The following is an 18,073-nucleotide window of genomic DNA, read 5'->3' as shown; positions in this document are numbered from 1 at the left end:
TCAGTGTCTGTTAGTATCTCCCCTAAGAGGCCGGATGAAGCAAGATATGAGATTACAGAAAAGGAGACATATCCTGACTCCAAGCAGACATCATTTCTGTGTCTCAGTCTTGAGAACATCAATGTCACAGCCGGGACTCAGCCTAGATGCAGCTTAAGAGCGCAGTCCCTGAGCAGACTGCCTGCCTTTGCACGTGGGCTCTGCTGCTTAGGGTCTGTGTGGCCCTAAGCACGTTGTTTAACCCTTTTGCTCCTCAGCTTTATCATCTTTGATATGAGAATAATAAACAGTAGCACCCGCTATGGAAGGCTATTGTCGGGGTTCAGTGAGTTGCTACACTTAGAAGTGGGAGTAAAGTAGAAAATCCATGAGAGTAAAAGTATGAAATCAGTGCTTCCTCTTCCTCTCTGCCCACCTTACAGCCTTGGGAGCGGTTGAAGCCACTTAGATCACTTAAAATGAGGCACCCACTAAAGTCTCTTCCAGCTCAAGGCTTCCCTGGTTCCGTGTCAGGCCTCGAATAGTTCTCCAGGAGTGGGGAGGGGCCGCGCCAGCATCCTCAGGGAGCTTGTTAGCAATGCAAATTCTCTGGTCCTTCCCGGGTCTTACTTAAATCGGCATCTCAGGGTGGACCCAGAAGTCTAGGATTTAACATGGGCTCCAGGTGATTTAACGTTGGAGAAGCTTTGTCTCAGAACCTTCTCCTTCCTGAGAAACGTGAAGCCACATTCAGGAACCTCACATTCGGGAACCCCGCCCGTGGTGCTACCGTGGTCACAGTACCTGCAGGGACCAAATGTCTTCATTGTTCCCTTTGACGTGTGGGCCGGTTGGAAGCAGGGATTTTTTAGTTCCTTGGTACAACCAGCTCAGTCAGTGAAGAAAAGAGAGATACTTAGAATGAGAGGAGAGTCCTGGCTGGGGCAATTATGATGCAAGGGGCTGAGTTTGAGTCCCCAGTTTGTAGATTATTTGACCTTAGATCAGATTTTCACCTCCCATCCTGTGCTGTGGTCCAAATAAATCTGTAAACTGGAGGTTGCAGCTTTGTGATTCGGGACCTTGGAGGATGGCCTCCAGCTGCATCTTTTTTTCTTTTTAATTTGAGTCCAGCTAGGCTCCTAAGGGAACTCTGAGAAGTCATTTTTGACATGAAAAGACTATTAGGCAATAAAAATTGGTCAATAGTGTTTGCTGAGTTTTCCCCAAATTCAAGCTATCACCGTAAGTAATCACTGCAGTTTTCTAAAGAGGAAAGAGTAAGAAGGGAATGGACTTTGGCATCAACCTCGAACTCTCTCCCCACTCCTGCGTCTCATTTCATGTATCTTCTCCAGGCTCTTTCCCCCTGTGTGATCGACCAACACAAATATAAAACACAACATTTCTAAAATGCACTCCTTTGATCTTCTATAGGACATATTTCTTGTTAGTTACCTCTTGAGTAACAGTGAAAGCATTACTTTTCCAGTTTTCTTCCCAGACTGAGAACTGTGAGTCAACTCACGGCCTTCTGATGCATTACAACATGTCTTGGGTCTGCTTCTTAAGAGTCCTTCTATTTTAAAGGCACAACCCAGTTCAAGTTCTCATCATCCCATGGCCAGGTGGGTTCAGCAGCCTTTTGGCCGTACCCTTGATGGACCAGCCTATTCCCCACCTACCCCGCAATGCACATACTTCCATTGCCATGGCAACACCTCTCAAAGGCTTCTTTCTTATCACGTCCTTCATGCCTTTGACAAAGAACTTGCTCTGCCGTTATTTTGTCTATTCTGCCAAATCCAAATATCTCTGCCCAGCCTCCAAGCTATTGGCTAAATCTGCCGCCCATTTCATCAAGAGAAGTCTTCACATTCGTTTTCATTCCAGAAAATCCACGTGCCGTTTTCATCACTTCCTTCTTCCCACCTCCAGTGCACCGTGCATACCACCTTCCCCGTGCTACCCACAATACACTTCGCCCATCCCATATTTTTCTTCCTCGTTTCCTTCCATTTGTCCTCATCTCCTGTGGCAGAGCTCTTATTAAACATTGCCTCTGGGCTTCCCTGGTAGCGCAGTGGTTGAGAGTCTGCCTGCCGATGCAGGGGACACGGGTGCGTGCCCCGGTCCGGGAGGATCCCACATGCCGTGGAGTGGCTGGGCCCGTGAGCCATGGCCGCTGAGCCTGCGCGTCCGGAGCCTGTGCTCCGCAACGGGAGAGGCCACAGCAGTGAGAGGCCCGCGTGCCGTAAAATAAATAAATAAATAAATAAAACATTGCCTCTGGTCTCCGCTGTCTTTATATGTCCTGCTACTGCCATATCCACACTCACGTCTACCTTGCTTTGCAGATATCCCTAAGCAAGTTTCATATGTAAATTCTCATCTGGATAGTTTACTGCGGAAGATCAGAGGCAGGAGAGAATTTTCCATTTCTTTTGTTAATGCTACACTTTGGGGGGATCAGTCCAGAGAGTCGAGGTCAATAGAATGAACGCTCAGCATGAAGTGGGTGCTCACTGCATGTTATCCACATGGCAAAAAGGTTGCTTGATCCTCTGAATACAGCCAGGGGAGAAAAAGCAGTTAGGAATCTTCCTAACTGAAGCATGTTTCAGGGGGCTCTAAGGAGACCCAATTAGAAACCATCTTTTCTGTTTTCATGTGAATGTTAAGAGCTTGTATGTAAAAAAAAAAAAAAAAAAAACTGTGGTTTTTGGATGGCTGCACGCTTCTCTTCTGCTCTGAATGCTTGCCTGGTTTGCATTACGATTTCCTTCCTTGTTGGAAAGCTACATAGCCTTTCTCCCTTTCTTTGGAAGAAGTAGGACCTGTTGGAAATGTGAGGCTCCAGGATTGAAATGCAGTGGCCTTGGCTGTAGTGCCCTGTAGTGCATTTCTTGACAGGTCCTGAAAAGACTATTGAATTCTGGCCTGGGCTTTTTTTTTTCCTGCAGTATTTGGATGGGTTTCAGCCTCTATGTTTGGCTGGATAATCGAAATAGGTTTTTTTTTCTTCCTCAGCAATCGTATGTACAATTTCATCCTTTACAGTTCAAATGGCATAATTTACTACTATGCAGATACTTTTGAATGTGATAGAATCATAGCTCTTTCACAAACAAACAGCCCATCTTTTTAAATGACGTGGAAACAGGTGAAAATATAAACTGGTCGTAGTATCCTGGTAGAAAAACTGGCAGGTATGTGGTGAGTTTGCTAGAGGATATGAACTTACATTGAAGATCTTTTTTTAATTAAACACAGGCATTTTGCAAACCAAAACTACAATGAGGTATCACCTCACACCGGTCAGAATGGTCGTCATCAAAAAATCTACAAAAAATAAATGCTGGAGAAGGTGTGGAGAAAAGGGAACCCTCTTGCGCTGTCGGTGGGAATGTAAATTCATACAGCCACTATGGAGAAGAGTATGGAGGTTCCTTAAAAAACTAAAAATAGAACTACCATATGACCCAGCAATCCCACTCCTGGGCATATACACTGAGAAAACCATAATTCAAAAAGACACATGCACCCCAATGTTCATTGCAGCACTATTTACAATAGCCAGGACATGGAAGCAACCTAAATGTCCATCGACAGATGAATGGATAAAGAAGATGTGGCACAAAAATGCAGTGGAGTATTATTCAGCCATAAAAAAGAATGAAACTGGGTCATTGGTAGAGACGTGGAAGGACCTAGAGTCTGTCATACGGAGTGAAGTTAGTTAGAAAGAGAAAAGCAAATATCGTATATTAACACATGTATGTGGAATCTAGAAAAATGGTGCAGATGAACCAATTTTCAGCACAGAAACAGAGACACAGACAGAAAACAGACGTGTGGACACAGGGGAGGAAGGAGGGTGGGATGAACTGGGAGATTCGGATCCACATATATACACTCCCATGTGTAAAATAGATAGCTAGTGGGAACCTGCTGTACAGCACAGGGAACTCTACTCAGTGATCCGTGGTGACCTAAATGGGTGGGATAGGGGGGTGGGAGGGAGGTCAAGAGGGAGGGGATACATGTATACATATAGTTGATTCACTTTGTTGTACAGCAGAAACTGACACAGCATTGTAAAGCAACTGTACCCCAGTAAAAAAAACAAAAAACACAGGCATTTTGGAAGGACTTTTACTTAATTGGAAAATCTCTCCCCTCTTTTATTTCATACGATGAAAACATTCCATCTCGTCATCTCTGCTGTGTCTGTGGCATGGTGTGAGTGTGGTGGGCTAGGAGTTCTGATGCTCTGTTTTGATGCCCTCTGATCATCTTCAAAGGGCTGCTGGCCTTGGAATCTGCTCTCTCTCTAAAATTCTAGCTTTAGTGATCAGATAAACCTGCTTTTCTTTTTTTTTTTCCCCTTTGTGATTAAGGAGGGGAGAAGCTGAAATGTGTTTTTATTCTGCAAAATACTTGAGATGGCAGCATCCCAAACGTTGCATGTTGTTCTAGAAATGAGAGCTCGTCAAATGATAGACTCCTTCAAGCTAAGGCAGAGAAATTCACAAGGCAGGGGGAACAGAGCCCCCGAGTGACGCGACACCGGTGGGTGATCGTGCGCGGCTGTCTGCTAACCATGCTGGCATTGTGCCTTCCAGGGTCCCTGCAAGTCATGAACAAAACCAGAAAGATTATGGAGCGCGAGGGGGCCACCTTCACCAACGCCTTCGTGACGACGCCCATGTGCTGCCCGTCCCGTTCCTCCATGCTCACGGGGAAGTACGTGCACAACCACAACACCTACACCAACAATGAGAACTGCTCCTCCCCGCCCTGGCAGGCAGTGCACGAGCCGCGGACTTTTGCTGTCTATCTGAACAGCACCGGCTACAGAACAGGTAAAGGGGGAGCTTTGCAGCCCGTGAACCTCTGCAAGATGCACTGTAGGGTGAAATATGTGAAGTGCCGGTCAGTCCCTAAGTGGAAGGAGCCGAGGCTTGTGTCTCTCAGCATCCTCTACTTTTCCCTCGATGCACGTCCCAGAGAGAGGTCCCTTAGAGAAAAGTCAGTGATTCTCAGCAGACACGTTAAGAAAGTGTTGTCCCCATCCGAGCAACCGGCAACTGGAATTTTCCAGGAGAACCTGCAACAGAAGAGTTTTCATCCCATGAACGTGCTTACCTCAACCTTCCAAATCTCCAGGCATCCCAGCGCAGCTTGAGGCTTGTCTTAATTGTTGGCAGATTCCTGCCGATTGGGTGAGAAATCATCAAGCGCTTTGAAATTGCTTAGCACCTACCCCAGGATCTGGGACACAATAGATTATCAAAATTATTTACTGAATTCGGTCGTAACTGAAAGAAATCATGCAATGAGGTGTACCTTATTGATTCATCTATTTATTTACTCATAATTAATAGGATTGGGACTTTCTTTAGCTTAGTTTTGGTGACTTTTAGATCTCAAGTGTTCGCTCCGATCTCCCAGGACAGGAGGGCATCCCAATTGCTACATCTTCTATCACTGTTTAACCTACATAGATGAGCGGTTTGGTTAGTTGGTCTTTTGCAAACTGGGAACCTCCTTCCAGAGAGGTCAAGAACATCATACCAGTGTAAGAAAGAAGCAAGGCTCCCTCCTGTCAGGTTGCCCCCAAAGCCTTTATTCTCCTAGCATTTATATGCTCTCCTTGGGTTTTCTGAGCATTTCTTTATGAAAAGAAAGAAAGATATTGATTGAGGGGCTTTAATGAAAAATAATTGTTTCAGAACCAACTAGATGTATTCATAAGAATTAAGGGGTCATAATTAAAACGTTGAAAAAGATTTTCAGGTCTACAGATTCTCTATTCTGAAGATTTAAAAGGAAAGGATATCAGATAAATGTATTCTCTCAAATCTCTTTTAAAAATGAAATTAATCTTTTCCACTGGACTTAGGAAATAGGTGGCCACTTGCTTCTTTGCAGAGCGCCTTGTGGGCACTTAATACTTGTTATTTATGGATGAAAATATTGATTGTGGATATGATAGCACCATCATCCACAGGCGTTCAAGAGCTCCACTCACAGAAGAAACGCCTCCCATGAGCCTCAAGGGTGTTTGCTTACGCTTCAGAAAGAAACTAGGTTACTCAGAGTGCCTTATCCTGAGTGTGTTTTCCCACATAAGTGATTTAAGTTTATAGCACCTTTCACCTGCAAGCTCTAAAGCAATTTGCAAATCTATCAAACATCCCTGTAGGGTTCATAAACAGCAAATGTACTTAGCTCCATTTTATAACTGATGTGGGGATTTCAAATACTGTGTGACCAGCTCAGAAGCAAAATCAGAAATGGTCCCCTGATGCCTGATTCCTGATTTTGACCACCAAATTGTGTTTCGTTTGTGGGAAGCATTGTATGAAATCAGTGCCTTTCAACTCCCAGGCTCCCTTATAATTTAATTCCTAGTAGCAGACATAGAGAGACGGAGAGAGTTGGAACTTAGGGAATTAGAACTCTCACTGTATCCAGACCGGTGTGGACAGTGTCCATCCTAGGAAATGGAGATGCTGGTGACACAGAGAACCCTGCCCAGAACTTAGAACTGTCGATTAGGACTTGCTAATTCATTTCAGGGCTAAATCAAGAAAGGGCAAAAAGAAGATAATAAGTTCTCGAGAGATAGTGAACAGCAGTGTGGCTATAGTTGACAGTATTATATTGTGTACTTGAAATTTGCTAAAAGGCTAGATCTTGGATGTTCTCATCACAAAGAAAAAAAATGGAAACTAGCAAAGATGTGAAGTGATGGATATGTTGATTGGCTTGGCAGTGGTTAATATTTCACAATGTCTACATATAGCGGACCATCAGGCTGTAAACCTTACAATTTTTTTTAAAGATTATTTATTTATTTATTTATTTATTTTTGGCCACATCGGGTCTTAGCTGCGGCTCGCAGGCTTCTCTCTAGTTGTGACACGCAGGCTCCAGGGTGCGTGGGCTCTGTAGTTGTGGCGCCCGGGTTCCAGAGCACGAGGGCTCTGTAGTTTGCGGCACTCAGGCTCTCTGGTTGAGGCACGTGAGCTCAGTAGTTGTTGTGCGCGGGCTTAGATGCTCCACGGCATGTGGGATCTTAGTTCCCCGACCAGGGATTGAACCCACGTCCCCTGCATTGGAAGGCGGATTCTTTGCCACTGGACCACCAGGGAAGTTCCACCTTACAATTTTTTTTTAAGTTTTTTTTTAACTTCTTTATTGGAGTATAATTGCTTACAATTTTTGATTGTCAATTATATCTCAGTAAAGCTGGGCAGTGGGGAAGAAAGGGGAAAAAAGGGAAATTGATATTTGATGCTTGCTTCCTCTCTACCAGGCACTTTAGCTAAGTTTTCTCACCTAATTCTTCCGGAAACTTTGAAAGGATTTGCCCATATTGCCAGTGAAGAAACCGAAACTCAGGAGGGTTTATCTGAGGTCACAAGCTAGTCAGTGACAGACTGAATCCAGCACACCTGACTCCAACATCTTTCCTCTTTCTTTATTTCTTTATCTTATGTCTTTACATATATTTCTATCATGCTTCATTCCGAAGTGCCTGGCAGAGACACATAAAACATAATAAGATACAGAGCAATAAGGACACTGTCGAATGGAAACGAAAGGTAGAACCAGTTAAAATCAAGGCAAAGGTTAATATGCAAACTGCAGGCATACCACGGAGTTGTAGAGAAAGGCTGCATATTTGGAACTACCAGATAGCAAAAGCAAAAATGGAAATGCCATCCCTTACACAGCTCACTGGGTCACCAAGAAAAAACACATCTTGCTTCTAAGAAGTGGAGTGTACTCTGGTACTTGTTTCAATTGGCCTATGCTGTGTCCACCCTACAAGAGCTTGAATAAAACTCAGAGGTAATTTAGTTTTTCAATTCCTTTGTTCTCAGACGAACAAATTTAGACCTACAAGATTAAGGTGACTTGCTGAAGTGACACATCTGATGTTCTAACAGGAAGAGTGGGCAACAGGACCTTGGTCTTCAGGCCTCTTTCCAGTATGCTACCCTAACCTTATGGGTTAAGTCTAGGATGAAGCTGCAGACCATCAGGCTTTCCCAGGGACAACTGTCAGTCCTTTGGTGCAGCCCAGTAGGCCTGCTTCAATCAGTTGTCTTCTTCAGGGAGAGGAGATTTGCTCCTGGAAACTAACTCAGATTCTGAAGCCAACCTTCTTCCCAGGGGTCTAGACACTTAGGTAATAATGGAATTTATAATGAGTCATCCTGTAAAGTAAAAGGAATTCTTTAAGGGAAACAGGACTTTTCCAAACACTTAGGACTCGTCCAAACACTTAGCTATGAATAGAAAACGGATGATATACACTCAGGAAAATAAGTGTTGATGTGCCCATTAGTAAATCAGAAAAATTAAAAATTGGAAGACTAAAATGGCAGTGATAATGAGCTACATAATTTAAATTCATCTTTGATGGGAAAATATTGACATGTCTCAGACAATTAGGAAGTAAAGAGGTCTCTGTGACAATAATTATCGATCCAACCAGGGACAGAGAACCATTTGAAAATCCACAAATAAGCACATCAGGATGACAGACATCTTAGGAAGTTAAGAGAATTGGTGAGTAGGTATTAAACCAGCATATTTATGAGTCACTAAACTAGTTGGGGAGGTGGGAGGAGCCAATATATAACGATTTTAATGTTTTCCTAATAATGAATATGCTATTTGGAACATTTAGCTGAGAACCTAAGAAAAATAATGACGGAAACTGAACTATGTATTATACATAAATACCCATCTAGAGAAAAGCACAAAGCAGCAATCAGTTTTATGAAGAACAGCTCAGAGAAGACAAATTACTAAGAGGCTTATTTTGGGAGGCATCCAGAATACATGGATTTAAATGAATTGAATTGATCCAATATTGTATTTACCATTGTGTGACATGATTTTTCTTTTTCAGAACCAAGGCCTATTTTTGGACTGGCTGTAACTTAAATTTTTCTAACTTTACTCATGGAAAATATGACTCTACAACAGCTTAAATGTTTAAGAAGGGAAAATACAGTAACGTGTCTATTGCATTTTATGTTCTAAGTATAGTGGGAACGATACTGGATTATCTATCATAAAAAGGAAAATTCTGCCTGACTATCTGCTCAAAAAAGTTTTAGTTTAAATTTCTTGTGAGGGTATAGACATGAATGTAAAACCTGGCATAAATTTTAAGGTAAGAGTAATAATCCATGTTTTTTTTTTTAACATCTTTATTGGAGTATAATTGCTTTACAATGATGTGTTCGGTTCTGCTGTATAACAAAGTGAATCAGCTATACATATACATATATCCCCGTATCCCCTCCCTCTTGCATCTCCCTCCCACCCTCCCTATCCCACCACTCTAGGTGGACACAAAGCACAGAGCTGATCTCCCTGTGCTGTTCGGCTGCTTCCCACTAGCTATCCATTTTACATTTGGTAGTATATAATAATCCATATTTGAGAGGTAGCAACAAGTGTAAGAAAAAAACCCTGAACCGAATGGTGGAGAACTGGAGTCACATCCTTACTCTGCCTTAAACTTGTTTTGAGAACTTGTCCAGTCCAGTTTTCCAACCTATATAATGCAGAGATTTTTTTCCTGTCCAAAACTATTATATATTGTAATTTTACTATAATCACTATAATCATATTAATTCCTTTAAAAATGGTAGTGTTCAAATTATAATCATAATACAGGATATGTAAAATCACATGTGAATTAAAGTTTAGTCATACGAATTCTTCTTCGTATCACTGGGTGAAAGGGCCAATATTTAATAGAGACCTGCAGTAAAAATTTTGGGAGAGAATTCTTTTTGTAACAAAACAATGTAGACAAATTAATCAATTTTCTAGTTTCATGTCTTTTTACATTACAAATTTTATTTATGTTACTTATAGCAAGTATATTTATTTATTCTCTAATATGAGATGTTTTAAAATGTAGAGTTCACTAAAAGTAAGACAAGTAATATTATTTTTATGAATTATGGTATTATCAATTTTTGATAAGTACACAGACATAAGATATAGCATACCATAGTATGCTATTTATTGAGCCACACTATGCTTAGAACTATGCTAGACATTGGTGTATGAAGAGATATAAAGTAAGATTCCTGTCTTTGCTACACTTACCATCTAGTTGGGGAAGCCAGACTCATGTGTACGAGGTCACCTAAGAGTAGATCATAATTTTAACTTGGTCCAACATTATGTAAATTTTTAGTTACTACCAGTGAAGTCCTGCCACCCCAAATCTAATAATAATACATGGAGTAAAAGCTCAATTAGTATATCATTTGTTATATTCACTAAGATTTGACTTCCCTACAGCATCAGAAACCTTTTGTCTATGTGGGTACTATTGCCGACCTAAAAACAGATGCTTTTGCCAAATGGCTCAAATGGCTCAAGGGAATTTTTCTAAGTATTATGTAACAGGGAGTCCCGGACAGAAGTAGCATGGCCTGAAGTCAACAATCATTATAATCAGGTCTTTCTGATCTTTCTCCCTGTCACCCAACAACCCCCTGCCACCTTCTTAAACAGCTGTGAAGGGAAGTGTTTAATGGCCCAAAGAAAAGAATGATACAGAAGGAGGGGTAGGTGGTGTGTTAGTGACATATTCTGACAGTAGTTAAGTTGGGTTGAATTGCCAGTGCCAAAGGATAGAAAAACTTCAAACCACACCCAATATAACGGCAATATGGGCGAGAAAATGTAGTCCATCTCAGGGAGGGAGAAAGAGATTTAATACATCTGGAGGAAAATAATTAGAAGCCCAGATAATCAGTTGGAGAGCACTGCCAGGAAGCGTAATGTTGAAGGAGGCCAGGGGTGATCACAAATGAGCCTCGGTCTTAGGAGGCAACAAGCAAGGCCGAGTAACTTGAAGCTGACAACGCTGGGTGCTGCCCCATGACGCACGAGGTCCCCGGTCTCTCTTGGAACCAGTGTGACGGGTGAGGCAACATCTGGAATACTGAATACATTTTTTACACCCCATTAACACAAAGACACCGAAAACCTGGAGGGAGTTCTAAAGCACATAACAAGGCCTATTAAGAGACTTCAAGGAATAGTTTATAAGGGGAGGATTAAGAGAAAGGGCAATAGCCATGGCAATGGGTAGAAAACAGTCCTAAATAATCTAACGGGTAAAACGATGAGGGCAGGGCAGGAATGACTTGTTATGGCTTCCCTGAGAGGGAAAAAAAAAAAAAAAAAACAGAACAAAACTAAAAGTAGCAGGAAAAAAAAAAATCTAAAAACGAATTAAGCAGGAAAAGGTCAGCCAGTTGGGAGAGAATTTGTTGCCACAAAGTAAATCAGGTTGGGGAAGAAAACTATGTAACCACTCAAGCAATGTTTTCAGATGCACAAGTGCAGAACTCTAGAACAGGATTTCCTTGCATTGCAGGAGGGTAAATTATTTAAAATCAGAGCACAGATCATTGAAAGGTTAATGATCGTAGCCATGGTAATCATAATACTGGCAGTGGCAGCATTTAATAAGCCCTTGTTACGTGCCAGGTACTGTTTTCAGTGCTTTACATATGTATTAATTCTTTTTAAGCCTCACAACGATCGTACCACTATTTTTTTTTCGTCCCACTATTATTGTTATCATCTTCATGTTTTTCCAGAAGGGGAATCGGAGGTAGACAGAGGTTAGGTAACTTGCCTCCGGCAGTATAGCTAACAAATAACAGAGTCAGGATTTGAACCCAGGCAAGCTGGCTCCAGGTTTTATATTGCAAACCACTATGATCTTTTACAAAAAGAGAGAGAAGTGGGAAAAACCCCTGGGGAGGGGAGCAGGCCAGGGGAAAGAGCTGGGCTTGAGGTTATTAAGTGAAAGGCTTCTGGAAACAGTCCCGTTCTGAAGTCATGCTGGTGGGGTGTGGCTTTGGTCCGCCGCCTGCGACTCTTAAATCACGTTGCCTTTTGTCGGAAAGGAAAATCATCTTGTGGTTCGATGTGAAAAGGTGGTGAGTCTCTGAAGACGAGAACCCCTCATTAGAAGAATTTCTACTGCTCAGAGCCAGCTCAGAGGGAAACCCTGAGTCATAGCTGACATGAGACCCTCTGACACTTTGTCCCACACCCGTCCATCTGCTCAGGGACCCTGGCAGAATCCTCAAGCAGTGGGTGTTTGGCTAATTGACCACCTGATTGATTTACTCATTTGCAGATTCAACATATAAATATTCATTCAACAAATAAACATTGCTGTGTTTCTCAGACTTGAGTCAGCTCTTCAAAGAAAGTAAATCCAATGGGAAGTGTCAACTTTTCTAACTCTGAAGCTCTCCTCTATGAAAATATTTAGACCAAATCAGCTTTTTAAAAAAAAAATCGTAGCTCAATTGAAAACACAACATTTAACAAGTCCAGAACAGGTACCATCCCCAGAAGACACGGGGCTCCATGAAGCCCAGTTCAAGAAACAAAAATTCATGCAGCCCCTAGACTACATGCAAGGATGAGGGCAGGGAGGTCAAGGCAGTGTTTGCCCTCAAAACCCGTACAGTTTAAGGGAGATTAGGCTTCTACGTGAACATAACTCTACCACAAGGAAGAAAGGGAAGATAGCTTCAGAGCCACAGAAGTAAAGTGCTGTGGGATCGGGGCAAAGACTGGAATTGAAATGGCTTCTGCTCTGGGCTGATTCATGCAGAGGGTGGCAGAGAGAGTAGCACAGGCAAAGGTGGAGAGGTGGAAACCAGAACAAGTAGAGGCAACACGTTGACTGGAGAGAGGGGCGATTCACAGAGACGTACAGGATGGGGTTGGAAAGAGGGATTTTTTTCCAGAGGCAAGGAAGGGCTTGGATGGCAAGGTGTCAAACTCAATGTGATTCTGCAGGCGCGGGGGGCCATCCAAGATCATGAGAAAGTGATGTGACCCGAGCTGGTCTTCAGGAAGCTGGCGGTGAGAATGGAAAGACCCTGGAGCCTGCATAGGAAAGCCAGTCAGGAGACAGCGGGCCCCCATGAGGGGTGTCAAGTAATCAGGAAAGAGGGACAGATCCCAGAGCTCCGACCCCACTGTTGCACAGTGGCCTTTCTTGGGTGTGACCATGCCAAAGTTACAAATGTGAAGTCCTTCCGGTGGCCTTTTCAACGAGCAGTGGAGTTATTGTGGCACATATACCTCTATTTTACTATAATTCTAGGAAAATTAGTCGTCTAGGTTGTAACTCCATGTTGCTAGAATTTTCGATTATCAGTAATAAACACATTTGCAAAATACACATAATGCAAACACCGATGACATAAAATACATGTGACATAAAAACCCTGACCACGTCCCATGTAAACGGAGTTTACTACGGTTCCTTGGCTGGGAAAATGTGTACTGTCCTGATAGGCAAAAACAAAGACAAGTTTTTCCATAGCGTTTTTGTAATTCGCAACTCTCAAACAGTTAGAAAACTTATTTTATCACAAAGACAGCTTTCGGTATTCCAAATTTCATACTGGCTACTTCTCTGATTGTTATATCAACTTAACAAAGAGGTACATTCTGCTGTTATCACTTGCACTCAGAGTATCATGCTCATGATGGCGATTTTACTGAACTATAATCCATGTACTTGGGCACTACTTTTATTTATTCAAAAGGAAAATGTATATGCGTCACCTTGCTAAAGGATCAAAGTATTACATGAATGTTATTCTGGCATCCACTGTTACCAGGTTAACTTTTGTTTCACTGCCTTTTTTTCAAGTCATAATTTCATGTTGATGCATTTAGTTATGCTTAATCATTTCATATGAGAAAATAATCCTTTTTTCCCATTGCAGCCTTTTTTGGAAAATACCTCAATGAATATAATGGCAGCTACATCCCTCCTGGGTGGCGAGAATGGCTTGGATTAATCAAGAATTCTCGTTTCTATAATTACACTGTTTGTCGCAATGGCATCAAAGAAAAGCATGGATTTGATTATGCGAAGGTAATTTTCAGGCACTTTTACACTGCATCAATTTACTTTGTGCATAATGGGGGAAAGCCATTTTCAGTGTGTTAGCCCATACACTAGATTGGCTTTCTACATTCTCACAGTATTAGAATGAGAAATTTTAAGGTAATTTTAAACTCCAGGCAAGAAAAAGCCTCTCTAGGAGCACTGACTCTGAATAGTGATTTTTTCCCCCATTAGGATGAAAGGCAATCAGCCTTTGATGAAAGTATTATCAGAAAAATCATAGATGCCTCCACTCTGTCTTGGGATAATTTTTGGTTTTTTCCTCCTCTAGAGGACTTATCCACATGATCATATGTTCATCTCATGCTGTTTTGCTTTTCACTGGGGTGAAAGTATATTCTGTCTGTGGCTTCCAATTTAGATGTAAGAATAACGCAGACAAGTGCAATAATCAAAAGTTGAGAAACCACATTCTTTGCTTTTACTCCTGTCTGGTCACACTTTGATATTGACAAGGACACCTGCCCCATGGCAGCTAGAGTCCACAAAAGTCTGTAAGGCTGTCAATCCTAGGATTTCCAAATCAGTTCATAGAAACTGAAAGGGACATGCCCCACAATTCAATCCTAGGATTTCCAAATCAGGTCATAGAAAATGAAATGGACATGTCCCATGGTTCTCTAACAAATGGATTCCAGATTAGACTTTGTAGAAGTCACACAGGTTTTGTGATTGCCAACTTAAAATAAAACTATTTCCAGATCGCAAGAGTGGAGGGGAAAATATCTTTGAATTTAGCCTGCTAATTAGCCTAAAATGCCTTCTTCCCTCCTAGCCATATCCATCTCTTCCTCATCTATCTAAAAGAAGACGAGAATCTGCTCTATCTAGCACAGGTCACTATGAAACAGCTATTGGTAGAAGTCAGAAAGAGGAGACCTGATCTAACTTTGGCACATTGCTGTCTTTCCACTTGGCCTGGTTTGAGCACAGGGGACTTGGGGTGAGGGTGTACGTCTCACTCTTTCATACCCTTCAGAAAACAACGCATGCAAATGAATGCATATTAGCAATTCACAAACATTGCTAATAGGTTTCCAAACTCATCAAAGTTGAGAGCTGGCAGGGACCTTGGAGGCAGATTTGAGCACTGTCCTACCAAGTGCCATAATTGTCACTGCTCATTTTTTATCTGTGGGAATGCTTGTCAGGCTTCTGTTCAAGCTATTAACCTTTCTTTCCCTGTTGTCCTAAGGAGAGCAAAGTAATCAAGATTCCTTCCAAAGACTAAATCAGCGTAACTTGCCCGTTATCACAGCTGATTAAGTGTCAAAGACAACTGTGTCAAAAAGAATATGTATCTTTTTTTAGGGAGGAAAGGAATGAAACAGACACTCCCATGGACGAAGGTGTTAGCCTGTGGACTTGTCCTAACAATGACATGTGCACAGATTTGGTCCCTTGGGCACTGCTTTTGCAGCTGTTCTGGTCCTTGAATCTACATGTGATTAGTCATGCCTAGAAGCCTCTGACGGTGCACATTGCCTAGACACTTTCTGAATAAACTTCATACTGGAGTTCCAGGCCAGTGATACACACTTAGAGGAAGCAGGTGTTTTAAGTTTTCATTTTTTCTTTTTTATTCCATTTCTTCCCTCTCTTCCCCTTATTGCTTTGCATCAGCCCCTTGGACTGCCGGTTTAAGTCATTTTATTAACAAGTTAGGCTCTAATCCCAACAGCTGGATAATTTTAGTTGTGCAATGAACAGTATAATCTGCAGGAAGTCAACTACGCCCCATATTGAGTGTTTCAAATAAATTAATTGATAAAATGTTGCCACTTTTCCCTGTGCACCCAGATTTTGGCCATGACTTTCATTAGCATTTATTATGTAATTCTCACAGGTGAATTTTTAATTTAAGGAAAAGATCTTTTGTTTGTGCATTTATGCATGTGTGTGTATGCCTGTGTGTGTCTGTGTGTGTGTGTTCTGCAACTGTGAATTTGTAGTGGGCGTGGGTGTTTCCTGCCCTTGAAGTAATTAAATTTTTTTTGTCAAAGAATTACATCAGCGAAACCTGAGAATGAAATATGTATCCGGTGTTTCATGTACTGGAGCATTTGTATTGCCAGATCTGATCATTATCTTGGGCAAACGGGACCTGACCCTTTTTTTTTTTTTTTGCTAATTCCTAAATTGCACATTATTTTTTAAAAAAAGGTTTGTGCACGTTACCACTTTAGCAAACCCAGAAGGTAACTGGCAGCTGATTTTCTCTGTCTCCGGAAGATGTTTTGCTCCTTTGGGAAGTAGTTTCCCTTACTGCTTAAGATCTTACCTCCTCATTCAGTGAGTTGCTTCTGAGGGAAAGCAGTATTCAAATGTGATCTGATGAATGTCACCTTTTGTAATTTTTGTTTTGTGTCAAATGTATGTTTCAGGACTACTTCACAGACTTAATCACTAACGAGAGCATTAATTACTTCAAAATGTCTAAGAGAATGTATCCCCATAGGCCCATTATGATGGTGATCAGCCACGCGGCGCCCCACGGCCCCGAGGACTCAGCCCCACAGTTTTCAAAACTGTACCCCAATGCTTCCCAACACATGTGAGTAATACCCTCAGCTCCAGACCTGCTGAATGCGGGCCCCTCCTTTGCTCCCCATCTCGCTTCTCCCCTGCACCCCGTTTCCTTCCACGCGGCATCTCCACGAGACAGGAACACCGGCTTCTGCGCCGAGACCGCGGAACAGGAAGACCCTGAACTCAAGGGCTTGTCGAGGTGCTTTGATTAGGAATCACATCCACATTTGTAAGCGGCTAAACGAAAAGAAAGAGAAGCATGCGGGGTGAATGGGGGGCGATTTTGATCAAGGGTTTCCTTCAGTTGTCTTAAATAATATTCACAAACGTGATCGAATCATAATAATGATCAAGCAGTGTGTGTCTCATAGCAGCTGGGTGGCAACCCCTGGTCTGGTTATAAAAACCTGGGTGGATTTCCTGGGCATGGACTGTTGTAGCTTTGCCGCAGATGTGCAATTAACATTGCTACAGAGGCAGCTGGAGTGGGCTTGCCCGAGAGGCCTTCTCAGGTCAGGCTTTCAAATAACCTGATGTTTCTTTTTAAGAGGAGGGGGTGGGGAGGCACAGAGTAGAGGGCTGATGGCATACAGGGACAGGACACAGAGCAGAGAGCTGTACTATGCCGATCCTTCTCACTAGCCAAAGTCGATGCTTAGGCAGCAAAGGACGTGACTTTGACTTTCACTCTGTGCTCACACTTTCTTCTTATCCGTCGCAATAATGCACAGTCTTCTACGCACAGCAGTCGGCTCTGTGTCTGCTGAAAGTTTGACCACCAGAGAGGTAGGGAAGAGGGTACTGATGTGTTTCCTTCATCACTAAACCTCCGGAATACATTCTTCATCTGTTTGTGCTTAAATATCATCCCTTTTCATCCACACTGATTTTCTAGCTATGATCCCAGGCAGAAAAAAAAAAAAAAAAAAAAGATTAAATGTACTTCGTTACGAAAAGAGGTAAGTAACTACGGAAGGCATTCTAGTTGCTGGTCAAGACATATCCCTGGAAAACTTTTTCTTTTTATTCTTATTTTTTATCTTATTATAACTAATAAACTGCTGGCTCCTGGTCAGTGGTACTTAGATCCTCTCTATCGTATCAAGTGACTTAGAAAGAAAGAAAGACAAGAACTGACAATACGTATGAAGCCAGGGTGGGTGCCCTACTGAGCATGCCCAGGAACTTGGAGGGTGAAAGTGTTTTGATGCATAAAATATTGTCGGCAAAGAAGGTTCCCCCAGCATCTGGGGAATACGGTCTGGCCGAGCCATTGTGCTTTGGAATCAACCCTGTGGATGGATATACAAGCCTCTGAAAACCTACCCTACATATAACTGTGCAACTAAATTCATGAATGAAGCCCATGAGTGGTGAGTGGCTCTCCATTACCAATCACTTGCAAATTTAGTAATTTGCGAAAAAGGCTTTTGCAGGCTTCTTCCATGCCCTGGGACCCACCCTTCTCTTCTCTTTTGAGTCAGAAATCTCTCCCTTTGTTGCGTTAGCAGAATCTCAGCCTAAGGTGATTTTCCACAACTGTAAACTTCACTGATG

The 18,073-nt window shown here is 42.2% G+C and overlaps 1 protein-coding gene across 5 annotated transcripts in view; it reads left to right on the top strand.

Annotated features, from left to right (window-relative positions):
• SULF1 (sulfatase 1) overlaps positions 1 to 18,073 on the top strand; it is a gene marked incomplete at its 3' end in the record, with an annotated part of 164,935 nt that overhangs the window by 98,031 nt on the left and 48,831 nt on the right. For all 5 annotated transcript variants that reach the window (XM_082601336.1, XM_082601335.1, XM_082601334.1 and 2 more), the window contains exons 5-7: positions 4,605 to 4,844; positions 13,803 to 13,954; positions 16,372 to 16,541. In XM_082601336.1, the coding sequence (XP_082457462.1) occupies positions 4,605 to 4,844; positions 13,803 to 13,954; positions 16,372 to 16,541 (562 nt within the window). The remainder of the gene's footprint in view (positions 1 to 4,604; positions 4,845 to 13,802; positions 13,955 to 16,371; positions 16,542 to 18,073) is intronic.

The sequence above is a fragment of the Mesoplodon mirus genome (genome assembly GCF_964341445.2).
Source record: "Mesoplodon mirus genome assembly, chromosome: 16".
NCBI lineage: Eukaryota > Metazoa > Chordata > Mammalia > Artiodactyla > Ziphiidae > Mesoplodon > Mesoplodon mirus.
Note: the sequence above shows the minus strand (reverse complement) of the source record. Positions and strands in the feature narration are given on the sequence as shown.